General features: G+C 35.2%; 1 protein-coding gene and 1 pseudogene across 1 annotated transcript; one reads left to right on the forward strand and one right to left on the reverse strand.

The window, feature by feature from the left end:
* Positions 1-1,985: 1,985 nt before the first annotated feature.
* On the reverse strand, positions 1,986-3,281 carry LOC136068977 (uncharacterized). The gene has a single exon (XM_065776942.1). The coding sequence runs from the start codon at positions 3,279-3,281 to the stop codon at positions 1,986-1,988; it is 1,296 nt and encodes a 431-aa protein (XP_065633014.1).
* A 7,159-nt stretch (positions 3,282-10,440) lies between these two features.
* On the forward strand, positions 10,441-13,383 carry LOC112012289 (cytochrome P450 CYP82D47-like; annotated as a pseudogene).
* Positions 13,384-25,312: the final 11,929 nt, after the last annotated feature.

Consider the following 25,312-nt stretch of genomic DNA (forward strand, 5'->3'; position numbering starts at 1 on the left):
TTCCTAAAATACATGCTTGCAATCATATATAAAGCATTTTTATTCTTTTGATTTTGATTTTTCTTCGCATATTTTTCTTTTTAAGCGAATCATACATGGGCATATAAGAGATAGAAAAGAAATACCCAATTATGTTAAGCATTTGATATTCCAATTTTGCTATGTTGAAGCATACAAATGTCATTGATATTGCACTTTTGCTATGCCGAAGCATACAGACGTCATTTCATTATTGGCGGGCAACAGTGGTGAGATGGTTATTTATGCTTGTAAAGTTGTTATTTACAACTATGTATTTTGTTGGCTTTTATTCCGTGCCAAATTTGATTGTAATTATTATCAATCGTTTATATCTTGTATATATTGTGGGATTTGTTGTAAGGGTTGTATGATAAAGAGAGAGTGTGAAGACTCAAGCATTTGGAGGCAGGAAGCGAAACATGTGCCCTGTACATGCTGGAATGCGAAGAATCAGGCCAGGTGGAGACAGCTGTGTCTCGCAAGTATCTCGCGGGTAAGGCCTTCCCGTGAGAAACCCGTGAGTCTATTTGCTCTAATAGCCTATACTGAATGACTCACACTTTCTGTGCCTATCCTATATATACCCTCTTTACCCATAATTGTTGAGGAATGCTTTAGAGAGAAAAACCCTAGCCAAACACATTGTGAATTAGAGATTGTCATCCCCACCTTTCTCTATACACTTGCTTGTGGTATCTCCTCAATCCTTCCCTCTCCATTTCCACACCATTGAGAGGTTGATAGCCCAAACACTTACCACACCCTTTAAGAGTGTTGAGTGACATTTTGGTGTTACTGGAAAGTATTAGAAGAAGCCTGGAATGGCAGATGCAACATAGAGCTTATTGTGGGATACAAGACACGGTTCCGAGAAGTCTTATTGGAGTAGGAGCTTGGAGGGCTTAGGTGCATCAGGTAGATTAGGCTTGGAGGGTCTTTTGCTAACCCATGTATCCCAACTGATTGTCTAGTGGATCGATTTCCGCTTGGAGGGCGGCGGAGAGGTTTTTCCCCAAGTCCTTCGGTTTCCTCTTCGAAAACACGTCTCGATGTTTTCTGTGTTTGCATCTTTCTTCCCTACTCTTTTATATTCCATTATACTGCTGTGTTGCTTAGTTTATAGATTAAAGTAGCTTATGTGTTCATCTACTCACATTTACACTATTCCGCACTTAGTATTAAGTTAGTGTAAAATCCATCGAGCCGTAATTTTAATTAAGGGTCTAAATTGCTCTTGTGTTTTTAACACATTTCCGAGCTTTCAATGCCTTTCTGTTAGGATTTTCTAGTCCTTCCCTTCAAAAAGAGTGATACGAGTGTTAAGTACAAGAGATTACTTAATCTTACTCATCATAAACATGAGCCACAAAGCTCACTTGTTTAGTTGTGCATAGAGATGTTCATCTAAGTTACAAAAGATACAAAGTTTAGAAAATTTTATTTCAATGGCCATCCAAGGTACACAAGTACCAACGTATACATAACACACACTGTTTTTTTATTTTTCTAATTTTTCAATTTTTTTTTTAATATCAAAAACAAAATAAACAAAACTGAAACAAACAAATAAAAACATGTTAAACAAAGCAAAACATAAAACTAGATTGACTCAAAATAAAAGCCAAACACATAGGTTATGCAAAACCAAAAACACAAAGAGAGAGAAGAAAGTGATAGAATCACTTAGAGCCCTTTTCATTCCACACCTTGGAAGAACCTTTCTGTTTAGGAAATCCTTGATCCGATGGTGAGGGAGAAGAATTAAAATTGTTCAAGTTCGAAAGGAACATGAGGGCTTTGAGAAGATCTCCAAGGGGAGCAAGAGAGGATTGAAGCTGATTTTGGCTTCCAAATGCTATCATGCCATTGCTTTGTTGAGTAGCTAACCACTTATAGCAATTTGGTCAAGTATGACTGGCAATTTCACAATGATGACAAAGATATTGCTTCTTTTATTTAAGCTTTTAAGAGTTAGCCTTCTTAGCCCTAGGGTTTTTAACTTCTTTCTTATCCTGCTTAGGGGATGCTCCTAAGATAGATTTACCTTTGTCTATGTTCTCACTAGCTAAATTAGTTTTAACAGCATTGTTCTTAATTTCAACATTATTACTAGGAGGAACAAAAACAGTAGTACTAGTAGAAGCAATACTAGGAGAAGAGAAATCATACCTTAAACCGGTTCGATCTGAAGCAGATTTCTGAATGCTGAGCATCTCGTTAAGCTTTGCACTTGAAGTCCTTTCCAGCTGAGCTCTGACTTGGAATAGTTTTGCCTCAAGCTTCTTAATCTTCTTAGCCAAAACGTTGTTCTCAAACCTCAGTGTAGTCTGATTAGATTCATTAAACTTTGTGGAAGGCTCTTCACGCTCAAGCCCCACATCACTAAGCTTCTTGGTGGTCAACCTATACAACTTCTCATGCTTTTTTGACACCTTGTACAACTTTGCATAGGTTGTGTGGATGTCATCTTGTTCATCCATCTTCTCAAACTTGGACTCCACCAATTTTTCTTCTTCATCTACATCTTCAAGAATCCCCTCAGTAGGATTGACAGTGGCAATGAAGGCATTCAGAATTCCGTCATCCTTATTATTGGAATCATCCTTAGGCTTGGTGTCACTCAAGGTAGCAGCAAGTGCCTTACTCTTCCCAATGATCTTGAGATATGTAAGGCACTTTTGTTCCATATTGCCAAAACCTTGACACCCAAAGCACTTTGGTCTTGAAGGAACAGTATACTGACAGCCATTCCTAGCATCATTCTTCCCTTTATCTTGGCTCTTGAACTGTGAGGAGCTAGATTGCCTACAGTCCTTGTCGAAGCCCTTCCTATTGGCATTCTTCATGAACTTCTTGAATTGCCTTGTAATGTAGGACTTCATCTTAGAATCCTCATCATCTGATGACTCATCAGTGTCACTGCTTTTGGCCTTCAATGTCATGCTCTTGCCCTTACCTGACTTGTCAATGTCTTTTGATTCCTCGATTGCGGTGATCTTGGCATGGAATCTCTCGAGTAGAGATCTGAGCACCTTTCTCACAATCTTGGGTTTAGGAATGGTTTCCCCAAGATTGAAAACTAAGTTCACTATGTCCTTGAGCTTGGCATAGAACTCATCAAACGACTCATCATCCTCCATCTTTATCTCTTTGAAGTTAGTAGTGAGCCTTTGAAGCTTCATGTCCTTGACAGCCTTTGTTCCCTTATAAGTTGTCTGGAGGATGGTCCATGCTTCCTTAACTGTTTCAATAGAGGACATCTTCTTGAATTCCTCATTGGTGACCACATTGAATAAGGAATTCAGTGCTCTGCTATTGAAATTTGTCGCCTTGATCTTAGCATCATCCCAATCGACCGATGCTTCTTTTGGCTTGGTTTAGCCAATCTCTACAGCTTGCCACACCTTCTCATCTAAAGACTGCAAGAAAGCTCTTATGCGTACTTTCCAGTATGCATAGTTAGTGTCATCAAATAAAGGAGGTATAATTAATGATTATCCTCTATCCATGACAAACAGGAGTCAATGGATCAACACGGCAAAGATTAACCCTAATCAGAGTATGCCTATTTTGATACCACTTGATAGGCTAAAAATGTACTGAACCCCTGTGATGAATTAATTGATTAATTAGCCAAGTTTAATTAATTAATCAAATTAACATGCAAAAGCATGGTAGCACAAACAAATCACCAATTAAACTAAGTATGCAGCGGAAAATAAATTGACACGATGATTTGATTATGAATGGGAAAAACCAACATGGCAGAAACCCCACTGAGTGATTTTAAGGTCACCACTCCCGAGAATCCACTATTATCACAACAAGCGGTTACAAGTAAAGGAATCCCAATACCTTATACTAACCTACAGTTGAACCCTTACCCCAATACCCAATTGGACTTGTTCTGTAGTGATAATCTCTCCTTGTAATGCACGACTCCCAGTACGTGACTAACTAATTGCGTGGATCCTAGTAGGTGACTTCAATCGCCAATTAGAGAAGGTTGTTAGCTGCAAAGTTCTTTAATTCATCCAAACGATGAAGATCAAGAAGATGCTTGGTTACAAAACCCTACGGTGCACGAACACAGCAACTTCTACACAAGGACAATGAACTAGGGAAAATTCTGTCTCCAGTCACAATTTGCTTGAATAAACTTTGCTCAACACTTGTGCAACTTGTGTCCACTTTGACTGCCCTTAAAATAATCCTTTTATATGTCTAGGGTTATGAGAAAAGAAAGTCCAAACACATAATCATGGATTAGAGTCAAAATAGAACTGAAATTCTGTTTTTCATAAACCTCGATAGATAGCCATCTGTCGAGAAGTTGTCAAGTAGCTATCGAGCCACGGGGCTGGAACAGCTCTTTAAGCTCGATAGATACTAGCTGTCGAGCTTTAATGAACTTGCACTTTTCAGCTTGAATCTTGGACAGACTTGTATGGCTTCAACACTTGATCTTGAAACAAACTTTCTTGAAGTATTAAACATATCTTAGATTTACCCAAATACAAGTAAAGTGTATTTTGTCAAAGAATTAGCCAATTACATAAAATAGTGACATATGTTCCTAACAAGTGAATCACATATTTCCTAACATTTTTTTTTATTTTTCAATTTTATTTATTTATTTTTATATCAAAAATAAAATTAAAAAAAAAAACTGAAAACAAACAAAAGCATGTTAAATAAAGCAAAGCATAAAAACTAGACTGAGTTAAAACTAGAAAGCAAAACACATAAGTAATGCAAACAAAAACAAGAAGGGAGAGAGAGAAGAAGTGATAGAATCACTTGGAGCCCTTTTCCTTCAACACCTTGGAAGAACCATTCCATCTAGCAAATCCTTTATCTGGCAGTGAGGGGGAAGAATTAAAACTGTTAGGTTCTAAAGATTTAGGAATTTATGTATTTAGAACTCTAATGTGTAATGTTGGTAAACCATGATCAAAACAATATGTTTAGTCTTGTTTAGGCTTGCTCAAAGTTGTGTAATTCATGTAAAGTTGGAATCGAAAGGCTGTAGATGCAGTGGTGCATTTCGGCCTAGCTCAATCGATCGAAAGTTAGACTCGATCGATTAAAAGTCGGCCAGAATGTTTTTTCTGCAGAATTTCCAACTCAGCCCTATCTCATTAAATGTTTTGGGTTTTATGTTTTTGCCCTAGGTATATAAGGCAAAACCCGAGCCACGTTTTTGAGAGTTGCTCTGGTTGTATTGTTGCTCATATTTTTGCTGTTTGTGTGAATCTCTTGTGAGATCCTTGAGGAGCTTTCCTTCACATAAATTTAAGATTTTCAAGGTAGAGATATTATCAACACATTGATGATCAACTCAGTTGCTGCCATTGAAGCTTAAAGAAAAACAAGCAGGGGTGCTTGTATCTTGTGGAGAATTCAAGAAAGAAGGAGTCCGTGGATTCGAAACTTGCATGTGGTCGTGTCAGTAAGTTCTACTAGTGGGTAGCATTAGGAAGTCAAGTGAGGGAGCTTGTAAGTCCTTTTGTATGAACTTCAATTCTTTCATATAGTGGATTTAAGTTTACCTTGAGGATAGCTAGGTCAAATCCTCTTCAGGTTTTTACCGTGTGGTTTCCTGGGTCATCATATCATTATGTCATTTATTTTTTCGCTGCTTTATATTCTTGATATGATTATATAACCTAGATTTGCATAATTTGACTAAGTTAATCACTTGGCTAGTTAACTAGGCTAATCTGGTTGGGCTAAGGGGTCTAAAAACTGTTCAAAAATCGTTCGAGTTCGAAAGGAACATGAGGGCTTTAAGAAGATCTCCAAGAGGAGCAAAAAAGGATGGAAACTGACTATGGTTTCTCGATGCCATTATGCCATTGCTTTATTGAGTGGCTAACCACTTATAGCAATTAGGTTAAGTAGGACCGGCTGCTCCACAATGATGACAGAGATGCTGCTTCTTTTGTTTAGGCTTTTGAGAGTTAGCCTTCTTAGCCCTAGGGTTTTTAGCTTCTTTCTTATCCTGCTTAGAGGGTGCTCCTAAGATAGATTTACCTTTGTCTATGTTCTTACTAGCTAAATTAGTTTTGACATTAGTGTTCTCAATTTCAACATTATTACTAGAAGGAACAAAAATAGTAGAACTAGCAGAAGTAATACTAGGAGAAGAGAAATCATACCCTAAACTAGTTCGATAGGAAGCAGATTTCTGAAAACTGAGCATTTCATCAAGCTTAGCACTTGAAGTTCTTTCCAGTTGAGCTCTGACTTGGAATAGTTTTGCCTGAAGCTTCTTGATCTTCTCTGCCAAGAAGTTATTCTCAAACCTCAGTGCTTCAATAGTTTCATTAGCTTCATCAAACTTTGTGGAAATCTCTTCAGGCTTAAGCTCTACATCACTAAGCTTCTTGGTGGTCAACCTATACAACTTCTCATGCTTTTCTAAGACTTTGTATAACTTTGCATAGGCTGTGTGGATGTCATCTTGTTCATCCATCTTCTTAAACTTAGATTTCACCAATTCCTCTTCTTCATCCAAATCTTCGACAATCCTTTCAGTAGGATTGATAGTGGCAATGAAGGCATTCAAGATTTTATCATCCTCATTGTTAGAATCATCTTTGGGCTCAGTGTCGCTTAATGTAGCAGTAAGTGCCTTGCTCTTGCCAATGGTTTTGAGATATGTGGGGCACTCTTATTTCATGTGACTGAGGCCTTGACACCCAAAGCACTTTGGTCCTAAAGGAACAGTGTACTGATTGTCATCCTTAGTATCATTCTTCCCTTTGTCTTGGCTCTTGAACTGAGAAGAACTGGATTGCCTAAGGTCCTTGTTGAAGCCCTCCCATTGGCATTCTTCATGAACTTCTTGAGTTGCCCCATAATGTAGCACTTCATCTTAGAATCCTCATCATCTAAAGACTCATCAGTATCATTGCTCTTGGCCTTCAATGCCATGCTCTTGCCCTTACTCGACTTGCCAATTCTTATTAATCCTAGCTCATAGGTCTGCAGATTACCAACCAGCTTTGTTAAAGGAATCTTGTCAATGTCCTTTGATTCCTCGATTGTGGTGATTTTGGTATGGAATCTCTCGGGTAGAGATCTGAGCACCTTTTTCACAATCTTGGGTTCTAGAATGGTTTTCCCAAGATTAAAGGCTGAGTTCACTATGTCCTTGAGCTTGGCATAGAACTCATCAAACGACTCATCCTCCTCCATCTTTATCTCTTTGAAGCTAGTAGTGAGTCTTTGAAGCTTTGAATCCTTGATAGCCTTAGTTCTTTCATAGGTTGTTTGGAGGATGGTCCATGCTTCCTTTGCAGTTTCAATGGAGGATATTTTCTTTAACTCCTCATTGGTGACTGCACTGAATAAGGCATCCAATGCCCTGTTGTTGAAGTTTTTCGCCTTGATCTTAGCATCATCCCAGTCGGCCGATGCTTCATTTAGCTTGGTCCAGCCAATCTTAGTGATTGAAAGTAGTGGTGCACTCATGCAAGTGCCAAGCACATATAAAGCATGAGTGGGGTGCTTCTCCTACCGTAGGACTAAGGTGTCAAGCCTCAAAGGTGAAAATCCTGACCTCCCACGTCGCTTGAGAACAAAACCGTGCGGGTTTGGCTCCCCAAAGCAGACAAAGAGCCTGCGGCGGGAAAAAAAATCCCCATAGTAATGATTTCTCATTATATATATATATATATATAGATGATTTAGAATTTAATTGGATCTGGACTTTTCGATTTTTGTACCCAATATATAAAAAATTAGGATCTGGACTTTTCTCATTATATAAAAAATTAGATGGGACACATGGTGCAAAATTAAACTTCAATTAAAATTCAATTTAGAATCTAATTGAATTTAGACTCTTTGATTTTTGCACCTAATAATTCACTTGACACAAAATTTTAAAAATTAGATGAGACACAATTTAGAATTTAATTGAATTTTCTTTTAGTTTTGGATTTTAATATATATATATATATATATATGATTTAGAGTCTAATTTGATCTAGACTCTTTGGATTTTGCATTCAATAATTCACGTGCCACAAAAATAAAAAAAAATAAAAAAATTAGATGAGACACATGGCACAAAATTGAACTTCAATTAAAATTCAATTTAGAATCTAATTGAATTTAGACTCTTTGAGTTTTGCACCTAATAATTCACATGACACAAAAATTTAAAAATTAGATGAGACACGTGACGTAAAATTAGACTCCAATTTATAATTTAATTAGATTTTCTCTCAACTTTGGCTATTAATATATATATATATATATAAATGATTTAGAATTTAATTGGATCTAGAATTTTCAAATTTTGCACCCAATAATTCACTTGCCACAAAAATTTAAAAATTAGATAAGACACATGGCATAAAATTGAATTTCAATTAAAATTCAATTTAGAGTCTAATTGAATTTAGACTCTTTAATTTTTGCACCTAATAATTCACTTGACACACAAATTAAAAAATTAGATGAGACACATGACGTAAAATTAGACATGATTTAGAATCTAATTGGATTAGATTCTTAGGTTTTTTCGCCCAATAATTCACTTGCCACAAAAAATAAAAAAAAATTAGATAAGATATATGGCACAAAATTGAATTTCAATTAAAATTCAATTTAGAATCTAATTAAATTTAGACTCTTTGATTTTTGCACCTAATAATTCATTTGACAAACAAATTTAAGAATTAGATGAGACACGTAGCGCTAAATTAAACTCCAATTTAGAATTTAATTAGATTTTTTCACAATTTTGGATTCTGTCCATAATATACACCAAATATACTATATAATAAAAGTTAGGTATTGCAAACCGTGATTGGATTAAGTAATTTTTTTTTTTTTTAATATAAGATAGAAATTATACTCTAACCTAATTTAAGTAACTATACTCTCTTTACACCAAGTGACATGCAATAAATGCAATAAAATCACAAACATATTGCTCTAAGTAAAACTCGACTAACAATTTTTTTGAAATTTGGAATACTATTTTGATTAGAACTAAATACGAAGATTTTCAAAAGGTTTTTTTCATTATTTATTTTTATAATTAAATATTTTAAATTTTGTTTTCAATAATAATTTAGTTTTACATTATTTGCCCCATGTAACTTGAATTTTTTTTAATATAAAAAAAAACCTATTTTATTCTTTAAATTCAATTACCTTTTCTTAGTTTATATATGAATTTAAATTTGTCTTTGCATTACACTTAATATTAATATACTATATAATAAAAGTCTTGTTTTATATGACATGATTGAACCAGCTATTTGGCCCCACCTTTTCCTTTATTACTTTCTCTCCTTAGAATTTACATAGCCTTTATTCTCTCATCTCCTTCTCAAGCAAGCTTGGAAATTAAGATGGTGTCAAATACGTTAGAGTTGAAAGAAAAGGAAAAATACCAAATATATTTAAATTAATTATCAAAGAATAATACAAAGTGTTAGTGACCTTCATTTTATGGCACTGAGGAAGGACCCCAAACAATGCTAAAATAATCATATCCCAAGGTGTAGAACCAATAGAGTTTATTACAAACAAGAACAAATAACTAGACTTTTTCTAATTGGCAGACATGACATAATGCCATCAACTATTGGAGATGGACAATGCTAAAAAAATCATATCCCAAGGTGTTGAACCAGTAGAGTTCATAACAAACAAGGACAAATAACTAGACTTTTTCTAATTGACAGACATGACATAATGCCATCAACTATTGCCCGAACACTATAGCTTATTTGAAGTAAGAATTTGTTGCAACGGGGATGACCAAGACTATGATATCGATCAGCTAAATAGAATCAAAACATTCAAACGCTGTGGAGCGTTGTATATATTATAATTACAAATTTCATAGTATAGATTAGACATGGAACTGGTTTTTTTTTTTTTTTTTGGTTCTCTTAAGTACACTTCGGCTTGGAACTGATGAAGTCTACAGAATTCCAGACTAGGTAGTTAAATACGATAAGGTTAGGTTAATATTGATTCGGCTAGTGCAACCTTAAGTCACCCTGATAGCTTAATGGTACCAAAATAAAAACTAATCCACAAAACGCCCTCAATAGCTAAATATTTGTCTATAAAAGCTTACACATTTCATTAGAAAGATATCCATATATAGGACTCCAGCAACCTTAGCCTAAAATGGATTTTCTTTCACCTTCCCTATATTCTGCCATAGCTGGACTTATTGCTCTAATTCTTTTCTCCCACTATCTTCTAAAGAGGTCAAGAGTTGGCCTAGCCAAAACAGTACTTGTTGCTCCTGGTGCATGGCCTGTAATTGGTCACCTCCCTCTGTTAGGGGGAACCCAACCTCCTCACCTAACTTTGGGAGCCATCGCTGACAAGTAAGGACCAATTTTTACTATCAAGCTTGGATTGCACCTAGCTTTGGTGGTGAGCAGTTGGAACATGGCCAAAGAGTGCTTCACCACCAACGACTTGGCCGTGTCATCGCGATCCAATTTTGTTAGGACATATGTGTTTTCACTTATTAAGAACATATGTCACTTATTTATGTAAATTGGCTAATCCTTTGACAAAACGCACTCTACTTATAATTGGGTAGTTCTAGGTGTTTTTAATATTTCAAGAAACAAGGTTTCAAGATCAAGTGTTGAGGTCATCAAGTCTGTCCAGAGAAAAAAGCTGAAGTGCAAATTCATTAAATCTTGACACCTGCTCGATAGCTCCTCGACACCTGTTATTTTTCGAGAATTACAAAATTAGATTTTCTTGTATGATTTCCTTGGGATCCGTGAATAGGCTTTTGGGCCTTCTTTTCTCCAAACCCTAAACATATAAAAGGATTGTGTTAAGAGCCGTCAAGATGTACACAAGTTGCAAAAGTATTAAGCAATCTCTGTTCAAGCAAATTGTGATCAAAGATGAAGTTCTTGACCTAGTTCATCTTCTCTGAAGAAGTTGCTGTGTATTTTGCACCAAAGGGTTTTGTGACCAAGTATTTTCCTGATCTTCATCGTGTAGGATGAACTGAAGAACTTTACAGCCAACCTCTTCTTCTAAGTTGGTGTTTGAAGTCGCGTACTAGGATTCGCGCATTAGTTAGTCACGTACTTGGGAGCCGTGCATCAAAGGTGGGAAGATCAAGTCCAATTGGGTATTGGGGTAAGGGTTCAACTGTAAGTTGGTAAGGTACTTAGGATTCCTTTACTTGTAACCGCTTGATTTGATAATAGTGGAGTTTTGGGAGTGGTGATCTGAAAATCACCTGATGGGGTTTTTGCCGCAAAGGTTTTCCCCATTCGTAAACAAATCACTGTGTTATTTATTTTCCGTTGCTTATTTAGTTTATTGGTGATTTGTTTGTGCTTCCACGCGTTTGCATGATTAATTGATTAATTAACAACTTGGCTAATTAATTAATTAGTTTAAATCACAAGGGGTCATCCAGTTTGTGGCCTATTAAATTTAGTAGCCGCAAAACACATGGGCTATAACTATGCCATGGTTGGATTTACACCCCATGGTCCCTATTGGCGTGAATTGCATAAAATAATCACGTTAGAGCTACTATCAATCCATCGGCTTGACCAGCTTGCCTCTATTCGAGTCTCTGAAGTTGAGATGTTCTTGAAAGGTCTATACAAACGATGGACCAAGGAAAAGGATGGGTCAGGCCAAATTTTAGTGGAGTTGAAGCAATGGTTTGGGGACATGAGTCTCAATGTGATTCTTAGAATGATCGCCGGAGAGTGGTACTTTGGTGTTAATCATGATGTTGATCATGAAAAAGAGGCACGATGCTGCCAAAAGGCAGTGCGGAATTTCTTTCATTTTCTGGGTTTGTTTGTGGTGTCGGATGCAATTCCATATCTTAGGTGGTTGGATTTGGGTAGACATGAAAAGGCCATGAAGAGAACTGCAAAAGAGATTGATAGCATTCTTAGGGAATGGTTGGAAGAGCATAAGCGAAAGAGAGCCTCCGGTGAAACTAAAGAGCAGGATTTCATGGATGTAATGCTTTCAGTCACTGATGGAGCAAACCTAGGAGGTTATGATCCTAACACAGTCAACAAAGCCACATGTTTGGTATGCGTGCTTTCTCTCTTAAAAAGTAGAAAATAATAAGTTTATATGACTTATGTTATAATCAATGTGTCTAAATACACAATAAGTGCCTGTTTGAATGAGTGAATTTTTGGATTATATCACTCAGTTTTTATAATTGAGTTCTCAAAATACGTGGGTCCTGCAAAATTTTTTTATGTTTGACTTAGTTTTCAACACTTGTTTCCATCACTCAAAACTCAAAAATTTAAATTAAAGTGATGGAAATAGGAAATAGCAAGTTGGTGTTTTTAAAAACTGAGTTATGAGTTATGAATTTTGAAAACTGATTCATAAAAACTGAGATATGAAAACTAAGCTATCTCTAAACCAAACGGTCCTAAATTTCACATTATTGATATATGATAAAAAGTGATATCATGGTAGTAATGAAAGTATTTTTGCACTAAACACAATCTATCACATTAAAAATGTGAAAACATTTATAAAATTTGTCATGCCTATAATATTGTTGTGTTTTTAAACCACTAAAACGATACGGGTTGCTTTGTTTCACAGTATCATTTGGACATGAATAACAATTTTCATTTTGCAGAATTTGATTGCAGGTGGAAATGACACCACTGTAGTAAACTTAACTTGGGCAACATCACTATTGCTGAATAACCGCCATGTATTGAAAAAGGCCCAAGATGAGGTTGATGATCAAGTGGGCAAGGAAAGTATTGTAAACGAGTCGGACATAAATAAGTTGGTGTACCTCCAAGCCATAGTTAAAGAGACTTTACGTTTGTATCCTGCGGCACCATTATCAGCACCACGTGAATTCACCGAGGACTGCACCATAGGTGGTTATCATGTCCCAAAAGGCACCCGGCTAATCCCAAACCTTTGGAAAATACAAACAGACCATCACAAATGGTTAGACCCATTAAAGTTCAAGCCAGAAAGATTTCTCACCACCCACAAGGATGTTAATTTTAAGGGGCAAAACTTTGAGTTTATCCCATTTGGAAGTGGTAGAAGAATATGCCTTGGAGCATCTTTTGGAGTTCAAATGGTGCACTTAGCACTTGCTAGTTTTTTACACATGTATGACATTTCTACTCCCTCGAATGTAAAGGTTGACATGACTGAGAGCTTTGGACTCACAAACTTGAAAGCCACCCCACTTGAAGTTCTCATCACACCACGCTCGCACCTCACGAGCTTTATGGATTAGTCCGTCTAAATAGAAGTATAGAACTCAAGTGTTCTTCTAAGTGTTGTTGAATTTTTCTTATGGGGTTTGATGATGTAAAATGGAAATTTCAGTGCCTATATAACACTCTTTTGTCAAATATCATGACATGCACTTAATATCATGCTTCTGGTGCTCCAATTGGTGTATTGATCCTAATGTTTTGGTACATGCTAAAAGTCAATAAAAGAAAACCTTTGAACTAATCAACAAGGCTAAACGAATAATAATAATATTTGTGATTTATATGCGTATTATGATGTTTGTGATGTGAAAAAAGGAAGGGGCCTGGTCCATTAGGATTTGGTTATAAGGACATGGTCCAGAAACTAATTCCACAAAAAGCCTCACCAAGGACGACCAGCCATGCCGAGGACAAAGAGTAACACAAGGATAGATGCATTGCCAGAACAAAATTGGTATTTGGCACAAGTTACTAGGTGATTTTCCCAATGTCAAGATTTTGAGTCCCACCCCTTATGAATGATTTGATAGACTGAAATAGTGTTACAAGCTCAAAAATCCATTTAAACCCTAAAGGCGGTAGGACCCACAACATGTATGGAATATTTTGTTATCACGAGGGATCCACCAAAGGGAGGGTACAAAAAGTGGGAAGGAAAACCAAATTAGGGGTTGGAACAAAAATTGGGGAAATGATACATGAGAGAAAGTGAGAACACAATTGGGGGATCACTAGGGTCTTACTGGGACCTCAGACGGGTAGCTCCACAGTCGGGGAGTCCCCTCAGTTGCGCACAACCCAAGGCTATCTAACAATAAATTAGGCCAGGGTACAATTCATCATGGAAAAAGGTCACACTAGGGGTCTCCCATTGTAGGCCCTAATCCAGAATACAAATAAATTGAGGGCCCAGATCCTAGTAAGCCTAACTGCCCAAGGGTATTTGGAGTAAAACCTCAACAATGATGAATACTATTATGGATTCCATATAAGAGAATCTTAAGCTGTATTCATGCATGACGTCTATATCACTCTTTTGACAATCACATTTACTATGAATCTCGATTTTACTTAATTTGTAACCTAATCTCAATTGGGAAGAATGACATGATCATTTGAAAATTAAATTAAATTATGTCTATCATACAATCTGCATTGTATATGCATATTGTGTCAGTGACACTCATGGCACCACTAATTTCTACCATTTAAAAAAAAAAAAACTTGTATATATGTTAGCATATATGAAAAGAATTTTTAATATTTGGAACTCACATGTCTGGCTAATTTTCTCTTAATTTGAACATTCTTTTATAATGGTCTCACCATGCACAATCTTGTTCCAAATTCTAACTTTTTGCTCAATTAAAATATGAAATTAAATTAAATTAAATAAGAGTAAAGTGACCTGGTTCTATTTTGACTCAATCCAAAAACAAAACAATCCACTAGTTTTTATATTGTGCCTAGGAGATTAAGTTCAGAGATAGTTATTTTTATTTATTTTTTTAATACTTCCCTTTTGAAAGTTGTGACTAGTGGTGGAGATCCATTACACATCTTTCACACAACAATACAATTCTACCAGATTAAATCATAGCAGGGATACATAAGTTTCTCCTTAAGGAAAGACTTAGGTACAGTACTTAGGTGCTGTTCCTTAAATTCCCCTCTTAAAATCCTACCATATGACTTTTTTCTCATGGAATAAAAGTGTATTTTTTAGTTAAGTAGCCATATGGTAGAATCTTAAGAATGGAATCCAAAAAACAGCACCTAAGGTACTATACATAAATTTTGTAATTCTCCTTAATTGTTCTCTATTTTCTCCCAAAATTTGTTAATCTCCTAATCATTAAATTTTAATTGATTTCCCTTTGTTTAAGACACACACTAACCTCACCACACACGCTTCAAGCGTGAACTAAGACTTTTTATTTTTGGTTTAGTGTCAAAATTTTTTCAGAAAAGTAAAAGAGAAAGATGCAACTTAAAATCATATAAGACAATCAAAATCATATGAGCAATAAAACGATATTTTTTTTTTTTTTCCATTAATTGTAAGAAATGACTATTCCTTCATCTGAGAAAAAAAAGATACATACATACATATATAAATACATACATATATATATATATATATATAAAAAGATTAAACAAAGGAAGAGAGATATTTATTTATGTTTGATTTTAGGGTAGAGATGGAAGCGCCTAATTTTAAGAAATATGAATAAAGGATTATCATTGAATTAAAATAAGCTAGCTAAACTTACGTGAGAGAGAGATAGAGGCAAAAAACTTATTTTTTAAATTTATCTCAAGTTTAGGAGTGTTGAAATTAGTACTTTTACCTATCTAACCATACTATTTAAACCTTCTAAACATATGAATTTGAGAGTATTTTGGTACGCAAAATATTGAAACTCAATTAAGAAAATCCTGTTATTAGTAATGTTAGGTTCTAAGACTTTAGGAACTAAAAGTATTAGATCTTCAATGTGTAATGTGTTGGAAAACCATGATCAAAACTTAGAGACTAGATTTAGGTTGCTCAAAGTGTGCTTATGTGTAAAGTTAGAATCGAGTGATTGTAGAATTTACTGGACTAAATCTGCAAGGCTCAATTGATCGAAAATTAGACTCGATCGATTGAACCTCATGTAGATTATTTTTTCTACAGAATTTCCAACTCAACCCAAGCCCATATGACGTGTAGGGTTTTATGTTTTGCTTCAAGTATAAAAGGAAAAACCCTAGCCACGTTTTAGAGGTTGTTGATATGTTGTGTGTGTGAATCTCTTATGAGATCTAGAGGTGTTTACCTTCATACACATTTAGGGTTACCTTCATACACATTTCATGTTTACATACCTTGTTTATCTTGGATAAGCTTATTTTACTGCACTTTACTAGTTTTATCTTTGTAGTGCATGTTGTGTGGGAGTTGTTTATAGTTTTTGATCGCATGATCTTAATCTTGAAGTCACATGCTTTTGATTCTAAGGACTAAAAAAAGAGAAATGCATAAATAACCATCTCACCATTGTTTACTAGCCAATCATGAATACCTTAGTGCATATCATATGATTTTGTACTCGAGAAAATGTAGCACATGCACAAAAAGAACATAAGGTGCAGCCTTGGTTTAAATAATAAAATTGGTGTGTACATTATTGAGCTATAATAAATTCAAATTGAAATAAAATTGGTGTGTACATTATGACTTAAGAGACAAATCAAGAAAGTTACATGATGTAATTCTTTAGGTGATAGTCACCTTTAAACTTATGTGATGAATTTTGTAGAAATTGTGATTAATCACTATTTACTTATTACGTCACATGTATCTCATGCTATTGCTAGTTGCACACATTACACAAGTTATTCCTTGCTAAACTTAGTACATGATATTGTGTGTGATCCTTGTTGTGGCCATCCAAGATTAAATGTTCCTTGATTTTAATAGAAAATGTGTTTACTATCTGTTTTTCAAAAATCTTATTTTTCCAAATTTTCGATTAATTGAACTTGTTGCTTGATCGATCGAAAATGCGATAAAAACTTTGGTTACAATCTGCCTGGCTCGATCGGCACTCGATTGGTGCTGGATCGATCAAAGTTGCTTTTCAATTGATCGAGTCTAATTTTTGACTGATAAAAAATCGGTCAGTGAGTTTTTAAAAAGGTTTTTCTCTCATTCTCCACACCTTTCAAATCTTTTCAAAAGCTCTCTCACTGTTCTTGCTCGACCGATCCAATCTGAGCCTATTTTGTCGTTTTCTTCCTAATTTTTCTCAAGTTTCTTTGTCTTTAAGTGCAGGTAAGACCCTTTTACCCCTTCTTTTCAGTTTCTTCACAATTTTCATGCATTTTTGTTGAAATTTTCAAACCTAAGCTTTTTGGGGTTTTTGATTATTAAGTTGTTTTCTTTCACATTTGATCATTGGTTTTTTGTATCTAGACGATATTAACATGATTCTCATACTTTAATTTGATTAAATTTGTGACTTGGGAAAATTTTGAAATTCTAGGGCTTGAAACTACATGAAATTGGGGATTTTGTTCAATTGGGCTAAATTTAATGAAATTGACTTGTGTTATTGATTTATTATGTCATTGTATAATGTTATCTAACTTGTGTAATGATAAATTGATTAAGTTGTGGGGACTTTTGAAATTGGGTTTTTCAAAATTTGGGGTTTTTGTTCTAAAACTCTATGTTCAACTCAATTGTTGGTTTATAAAGTAAAATTGAATAGTTTTCAATGCATTAGAGCATGCATCATTTATTCATTCATGTCATGCATCATATAGATTGTTATTTTCTTTTTTTCTCTCTAACCTTGTCTAATGTAGTCTACCCATTGTTTTGTTTTCTTTCTTTGGTTTTTGTTTGTGTCTTTCTTTTCCAACCCTTAGCATCATGGTTAGGAAGACTAGAGCCAACAAGAAAACCACTTCCAACTCTACCCCAGCCTTTAATAGTGATAGGTTTAGGTTTGAGAAAAACCAAGAAACATATGAGAAGCTAATCATATTTAGGTCTGTTTGGGTTGAGAGAAAGGTCATTTTAGACGAGTCAGATCTGGAGATTAGGAGGAACTTTGAGCGTAGGGGTTGGTTACTTTTGTTGGATATTTCTTATCCTACTCCGGCTGCCTTGATTAGAGAGTTCTACCCGAACCTCTTTGTCCACTCTGATGATTCCAATGTCCAGTATGTGATAAGTTGGATAAGGGGTGAAGAGTATGTAATTATTCCTTCAGTAGTGGCCTCTACTCTTGGGGTACCTTTCGTACGACAGCTTGTCTACCCTTATTCGGAGACCCCTCCTCTTGATGACATTATGTCATATCTCACCGGTACTTCCATTTAGTGGGGTACTGATCCTTGTATCACCTTTCATAAGCTTATTAAGATCCATTATTTGTTTTTCCAGATTTTCTGTCATTCTATCTAGCCTATTTCTCACTCAGTGGGGTACTGATCCTTGTATCACCTTTCATAAGCTTACTAAGATCCATTATTTGTTTTTCCAGATTTCTTGTCATTCTATCTGGCCTATTTCTCACTTGCACACCATTCCTATTGAGAGATGTACATTTTTGTATGCCCTTATGACTGATGCTCCTATAACTTTCCTATTCTTTTCATTCATTCCTTGGTTGAGGTTCATAGGAGTAGTTCTACAGCACATGGTCTTTTCTTCCTTGTTTTTGTTCATAGGATTTTGTTACACCTAGGTTTAAAGGATTTTCCCACGTCTGAGCCCGTACATATTATAGCTTGCATAAGTGCCACCTTTTTTAGGCAAAGAGCAGCTCAAATGAGAGCTAGCTCTAAACACTTTAGAGCAGAGTCTTCCACAAGTGCTGCATCTCAACCTCCTTCTTTAAGTGACCCTACTGCTGAGGCTTATGTCGATCCCACAGCCACTGTTGATCCTCCACCTACTTCTTCGGGTGATTCATCCATTCGGAGTATATTGGATTCTATCATGACCATTCCGGCGGCGCATGGACAGCTTTCGGTGGATGTGCTCACGGAGCTTTAAGCTTTGCGTGTTGATTTGGCAAGTATTCGGCGATCTACTCCACCACCTCCTTTTGATGATGAGCCTTGATTGCCCTTTGGCAATTTGTCACAAAAAGGGGGAGTACATATTGATGGAGTCAGAGGGAGATTTTGATATTTTTGGAGCTTTGGAGCTTTAGATTGTATATCTAGGAGCTTTATGTATTTTCTTTTTATTTTGGCTCATGAAGTATTTATTCTTATGGGTTGTATATGTTAGGGGAAGGCACTTTGTTTTAAGTTTTTGTTTCTATTGTTGTTTCTTGTTTCACATGTGCTACATTGGTTATTGATTTATATTATAAGGTTATTCATGATATATTTCTTTTGTTTTCTGTTTTGTGAACTCAAGAATTTATTTTGTTTTACTTGTATTTTTCACACATGCGTTTATGTGTTTGTTGAGTGTTTCAGGAATATACAGGTTTATTCAGTTGTGCTGTTGTCTACACTGGCAATTGATAAATAGTAGTTAGGTGAATTGTTTTTGGGCTGTTTAATGTTTAATGAGCTGTTTGTAACTTTGAGCATTTCAATTTTTTTATGGGTTTTGTCACGAATTGCCAAAGGGGGAGTTTGTTAGGTTCTAAGACTTTAGGAACTAAATGTATTAGAGCTTCAATGTTTAATGTGTTGGCAAACCATGATCAAAACTTAGAGTTTAGATTTAGGCTACTCAAAGTTTGTTTATGTGTAAAGTTGGAATCAAGTGATTGTAGAATTTACTGGACTAAATCTGCAAGGCTTGATCGATTGAAAAATGTTTATGGGTTTTGTCACGGATTAACAAATGGGGAGTTTGATAGGTTCTAAGACTTTAGAAACTAAATGTATTAGAACTTCAATGTGTAATGTGTTGGCAAACCATGATCAAAACTTAAAGTTTAGATTTAGGTTGCTCAAAGTGTGTTTATGTGTAAAGTTGGAATCGAGTGATTGCAGAATTTACTGGAATAAATCTGCAAGGCTTGATCGATTGAAAATTAGACTCAATCGATCAAACATCGTTCAGCTTGTTTTTTCTATAGAATTTTCAACTCAACCCAAGCCCATATGATGTGTAGGGTTTTATGTTTGCTTCAAGTTTAAAAGGAAAACCCTAGCCATGTTTTAGAGGTTGTTGATATGTTGTATGTGTGAATCTCTTGTGAGATCTAGAGTTGTTTACCTTCATACACATTTTGGGTTATCAAGATCAAGATTGATGTCGAGAACTTTGTGATCTCTTCAGTTCCTGTTTCAAGAGGTTAAAGAAACCTTTGAGTGAAGTCTCTAAGTCACAAGTGGGAGAACTTGTGGTTGCTATGGATCAAGGAAAGAAGTAGTCCATGGACTCGGAGCTGTCACGTGGTCATGGTAGTAAGTTTTCTACTTGAGGTAGCAATAGGATGTTAGTGGTCTAAATCTTATTGTAAAACTTTAATTCTTTCATAGTGAATCTATTTTACCTTAAGGATAACTAGATTAAATCCTTCCCAGGTTTTTTACCAGTTTAGTTTTCCTGGATTATCATATCGTTGTGTTCTTTATATTTCCGCATTATTTACATGATATGATTTACTTGTATTAACCTAGATCTATATAATTTATCTAAGTAATCACTTGGATAAATAACTAGGTTAAACAATTTGTGTTTTAAGGGGTCTAAAAACATACAAGTAATGTGTGTCTATATATATATATATATATATATACCCTTTTGTAATTTAATGCATATAATTTAAGTATGTACAAATTAATAACTATTGATGCATTATTTAGAAGAAAAGGTGTTAACATTTTTTAAAGTAATATACCTTTGGACGAGTTTTCTATAGATAATTTTTTTTTTTTTTGAGAAAATTCTATAGATAGTTTGGTTGTCCATATTGAAAGAGAAATTGAAGAGAAATTTAGTATAAATTTGATATTCAATTATTTTAGTTCTCTAAAATGAAGTAAGCTACAATAAGCTAGCAACAGTTTTATACTTACTTGGTATAACTTTCTAATATGTTTCTTAAACTTAACACATAATTATTAAATTTGATACACACTTATTTGCTATATTAATGTATGATATAGTTCTATCATAAACATAATTCTTTTGTATACTATTATTATATATTAGCCTCATCACACGCACTTTTTACTTGTGATGAGTTTATTTTTTATTTTTTATTTTAGATATCATAATGTTTAAAAGTAAGATAAAGATAGTGTCCTAATTGTTATGATTTTTCTCTATATCAGTTTTTTTTTTTTCTTCTAATTAGTTATTTGTACATGAGTTAGTGGCTAAAATGAATGGAAGAAATTATTTGAAATAGAAACTCATGATTTTATAATGTTTAAAAGTGAGATAAAGATAGTGTCCTAATTTTTAGGATTTTTCTCTACGTGACTGTTAATAAAAGTTTGTAAATTTGAATTTAAAATAAAATGTGGTAATTTAGATTGGAGAAGATAAAGGAAAAAACCTAAAATTTAGGAATTAAAAAAAAAATAAAAATAAATTACCCTTTTAACCAATTTACGTTTTTTGTTTTTGTTTTGATTTTTTTTTTTTTTTTTTTTTTGAAAAGCGATAGAAGTATACTAATATAGAAAAAAAAAAAAAAAAAAAAAAAAAAAAAAAAAAAAAAAAAAAAAAACCAAAGGGATCTACCATACATAGAAAATGCCAAACTACAGTGGCTAGCAGACCCAAAGAAGTTGCTAAACATGCAAAACAAACCAAACTACAGACGAACGTGTTCATCGATTGGGAGACACACAGATAGTCGCTGGTAATCATCCAGCAAGGATGTGGCTCCCTAAAGGATTGCAGTGGGGTGGGACTGTAAGCTCTCAAAGTGGTATATGTTCCTCGCATTCCACAAAGCCCCAGAAAGCATCACCCAAGTTTCTAGTTCCTCCTTATCAAGTCAATCAACTACGTGATGAACCAGGAGGTAGAAGTTCGAAGCATTAGCACTACATTTCTACAACTTACCTTTGACCAGAGCCCAAACGTTCTGTGCTAGGGGGCACTCCCATAAAATATGGACTATCATTTCATCATGTTGGCCACAGATGTTGCATATTGAATCAACTTGGATTTTACAACAGAGAAGATTGGCTCTATTTGGAAGGATATCGGAACAAGCTCGCCATACAAAACTTCGAAATTTTGGTGGAGTATTCAACGCCTAAAGCTTTGTCCACAGCTTGCAATCTTGGCCAGCTAGGGAATGTTCACCATCGAGAGGCTTGGCCATTCTAACTGCAACATGATATGTAGATTTAACAGTGAAGTTTCTGTGCTTAGTCTCATCCAACATAGCTTGTCTCGGCCTCCTGAGTTGCCCAATTTTATCCCAAGGACTGCATCTCTTGTGGAGGCAATGAACACGAAATGGAGAAGAGCTCTATCCATTGGCGAGTGCTCAAGTTAAAAAGACTACTCACCTTCAGGGATTGATCCACTTCAGGTCGAAAGATAGGGGGTTGAGGAAGCCATTTGTGGCTAGCTACCCCCACAGTTTCACCATCACTATTCACCATGTAGAGCCTTCCCTTATAAGCTCCCTCACTTGCAATAAACTTTGCTAAATGTACAAGGGGTTACTTCTCAACTCAGCCTCCATAAATGAACATGTAGGAAAGTAATGAGCCTTATACACTCGATAGAATAGCAAGTGTGTTCCCTAGATGAGACGACAGGCTTGCTTTGTGAGCATAGCTAAGTTAAAAGCATTAAGGTCCTGAAAACCCATCCCTCCTTTATTCTTAGATGAGCATAGTTTCCCCTAATTGAGCCAGTGGATTTTTTTCCCATTTCGTGTTTGGCCCCACCAATATTTTTTCAAGATTGAGTTAATGCCATCACACACCGCTTTAGGTATTATGAAGATGCTCATGGAATAAGTCAAAATTGCTTGGGCTACAGTTTTGATTAGAATCCCCTACCTGCCTTCAAAATGTATTTCTCTTCCCAACCCATTACGCATTTAGTGATTCATTCCAAAATTTCCTTAAAAGTGCCCACTTTCAACTTACCACCCATTGTAGGGAGCCCTAAGTACCAGTGGAGTCAATACCGTACCGTTCCGGCCAGTACAGCCGGAATTTTTCGTTCCGGCACCTTGACCGGTATAGAAACACAGCTATTTCGTACCGCTTTTTGTACCAGAGCTTACCGGATTGTACCGGAAAAACCGGGAAAAAAATCGGATACCGGCCGGAAAAAGAATACCGGACGGTAAATGAAAAACAAGAAAAAAGTGTTTAACGGTAAAAGAAAATACCATGTAACCCATAATACTGCCATTGCCAGCACTGTTCCGAAAGTAACCAGCCATTCCTTCTTCTTCTTCTTCTTCTTCACGCCCATCCCTCCATCCGTCTTCTTCTTCTTCTTCTTCTTCTTCTTCACGCCCATCCCTCCATCCGTCTGTCTCTCTCAGTTTTTAAGTTTTTGTTTCTAAAGGCTTTAGTTGGTTGTTTTGTTGTGACTTTTAATAGTAAAAAGCAAAAAGTAAATGGAGTGTCCTTTTTGTTTGTAACTTGCAGTATGCCTTCTGACACACCCACGTGAATGGTTATCAATGAGATTTCAAATTTGATTTTTTTTTTTTTTCTAACCCAAAGAAGTTTCGAACGGCATTTTCATTTTTAATAAGTGAAAAATGTTTTTGTACTGTCAAACTTTTTATTTTTTTTTGGGTTAACACTGTCAAACTTTGCTGACTGTGATATTATTATTATTATTATTATTAAAGAAGTAGGAACATCAATTCCCTAATATTATTAATATTATCTAGTTGAAATTTTAACTAGAGATTAACATTTTAAATGAGATAAAATGGTTATATATATATATATATATAATAAATTATATGAATTTTGGTTTTATATATATATATATAAAATAGTGGTAAACCCGAAACGGTACACCGGTATTGACCGGTATCCGAAATATATCATACCGTTGGCCAAACCGGTACAACCTCCGGTACGGTATTGACTCCCTTGCTAAGTACCGTTCACAATCTGTCATAATCTGTGCACCTTGTATTGTCCGAATATCCTTCTTCACTTCTTGGCTTGTGTTACGACTAAAGAACAAAGTTGTTTTTTGTTTATTAATGGCTTGCCCGGAGGCTTATTCATATTGGGCTAGGATGTGGAGGAGCATCTAACATTCCTGGCATATAGCTTGGCAGAATAAGAGGCTATCATCTCCAAATAGGAGGTGAGAGATATGGATTACCCCTCTACAGGAAAGTATTCCTTGCATCTTATTTGTCTCTATTGCCTATCTCAACATTGAAGATAGGCCCTCAACACATAAAAGAAAGAGATACGGGGAAAGAGGGTCTCCTTGTCGGATGCCCTGTGATGGCTTAATAAATCCCTTGGGCTCGCCACTGATGATCACTGAGTAAGATGTAGACAAGACAGTTTCCATTGCTAGGTTAACCCATTGCTCGGATAAGCCCAACTTCAACATAATCCGCCGTAGAAATTCCCATTCCACTCGGTCATAGGCTTTACTAATGTCCAATTTTACCACCATATGGCCAACCTTCCCTCTCCTCCTATTCCGCATTTTTAAATATAAAATTATTTAACTAAAAGATAGGGGTATTTTAGAGAGTTTAAGAATTTGTGTGAGAATATTTTAATAGGCAAGATGATGAAACTTAAACAAAGAATCCTATTATTAATAGTATATATAGAGAACACATATAAAAATTTAACATTGATCTCAATAGAAGCCTCGGTCCCTTCGAGGACATCCAATAAAATAGAAGGCGCTTTGAAGACAAATTCCTACTTCCTTCATTGTGTGCAAATGATCAAACACGTCCTCAAGATAAAGTACTAGTTAAAAGTTTAAACTGCTTTAGAAAAAGAGCACTAATCAGTTGTTAAGGTGCGTTTTGTCAATTTTAGCCACTGATAGCAATAGAGTCTTTGTTAAAAGTGGTCCACTACTTTCTCCAAATTTCTAACTAGTCAATTTCATGGATTAATTACTAGTTTAGACATTCATTGGTTGATGTAGATATCCAGTTTTACAATTTTGGAAATGACATAGTTTATATATATGAACAAATTCACAATTATTTATGTAGGTAAAAAACTGATGTTAATAGTAAATTTATATTATAATAAGTAAAATGTTGCCAATTCAACTATTATATATAAAAAAATCTTGTTATTAGTAGTATGGATAACACATAAAAATTGAACATCAATTTCAATAGAAGCCTCTGTCTGGTCCCTACAGGGACATCTAATAAGATAGATGGCACTCCAAAGGCAAATTCCTACTTCCTTCGTTGTATGCAAATGATCAAACACATCCTCGAGAGAAACAAATGGCTAAAAGTTTTAACTGTTCTAGAAAGAGAGCACTAATCACTTGTCAGGACGTGTTTAGTTAATTTTGGTTGCTGATAGCAATAAAGTCTGTTAAAAGTGGTCCATGG

The sequence above is a fragment of the Quercus suber genome, unplaced genomic scaffold (genome assembly GCF_002906115.3).
Source record: "Quercus suber isolate HL8 unplaced genomic scaffold, Cork oak 2.0 scaffold_145, whole genome shotgun sequence".
In the NCBI taxonomy this organism is placed as follows: domain Eukaryota; kingdom Viridiplantae; phylum Streptophyta; class Magnoliopsida; order Fagales; family Fagaceae; genus Quercus; species Quercus suber.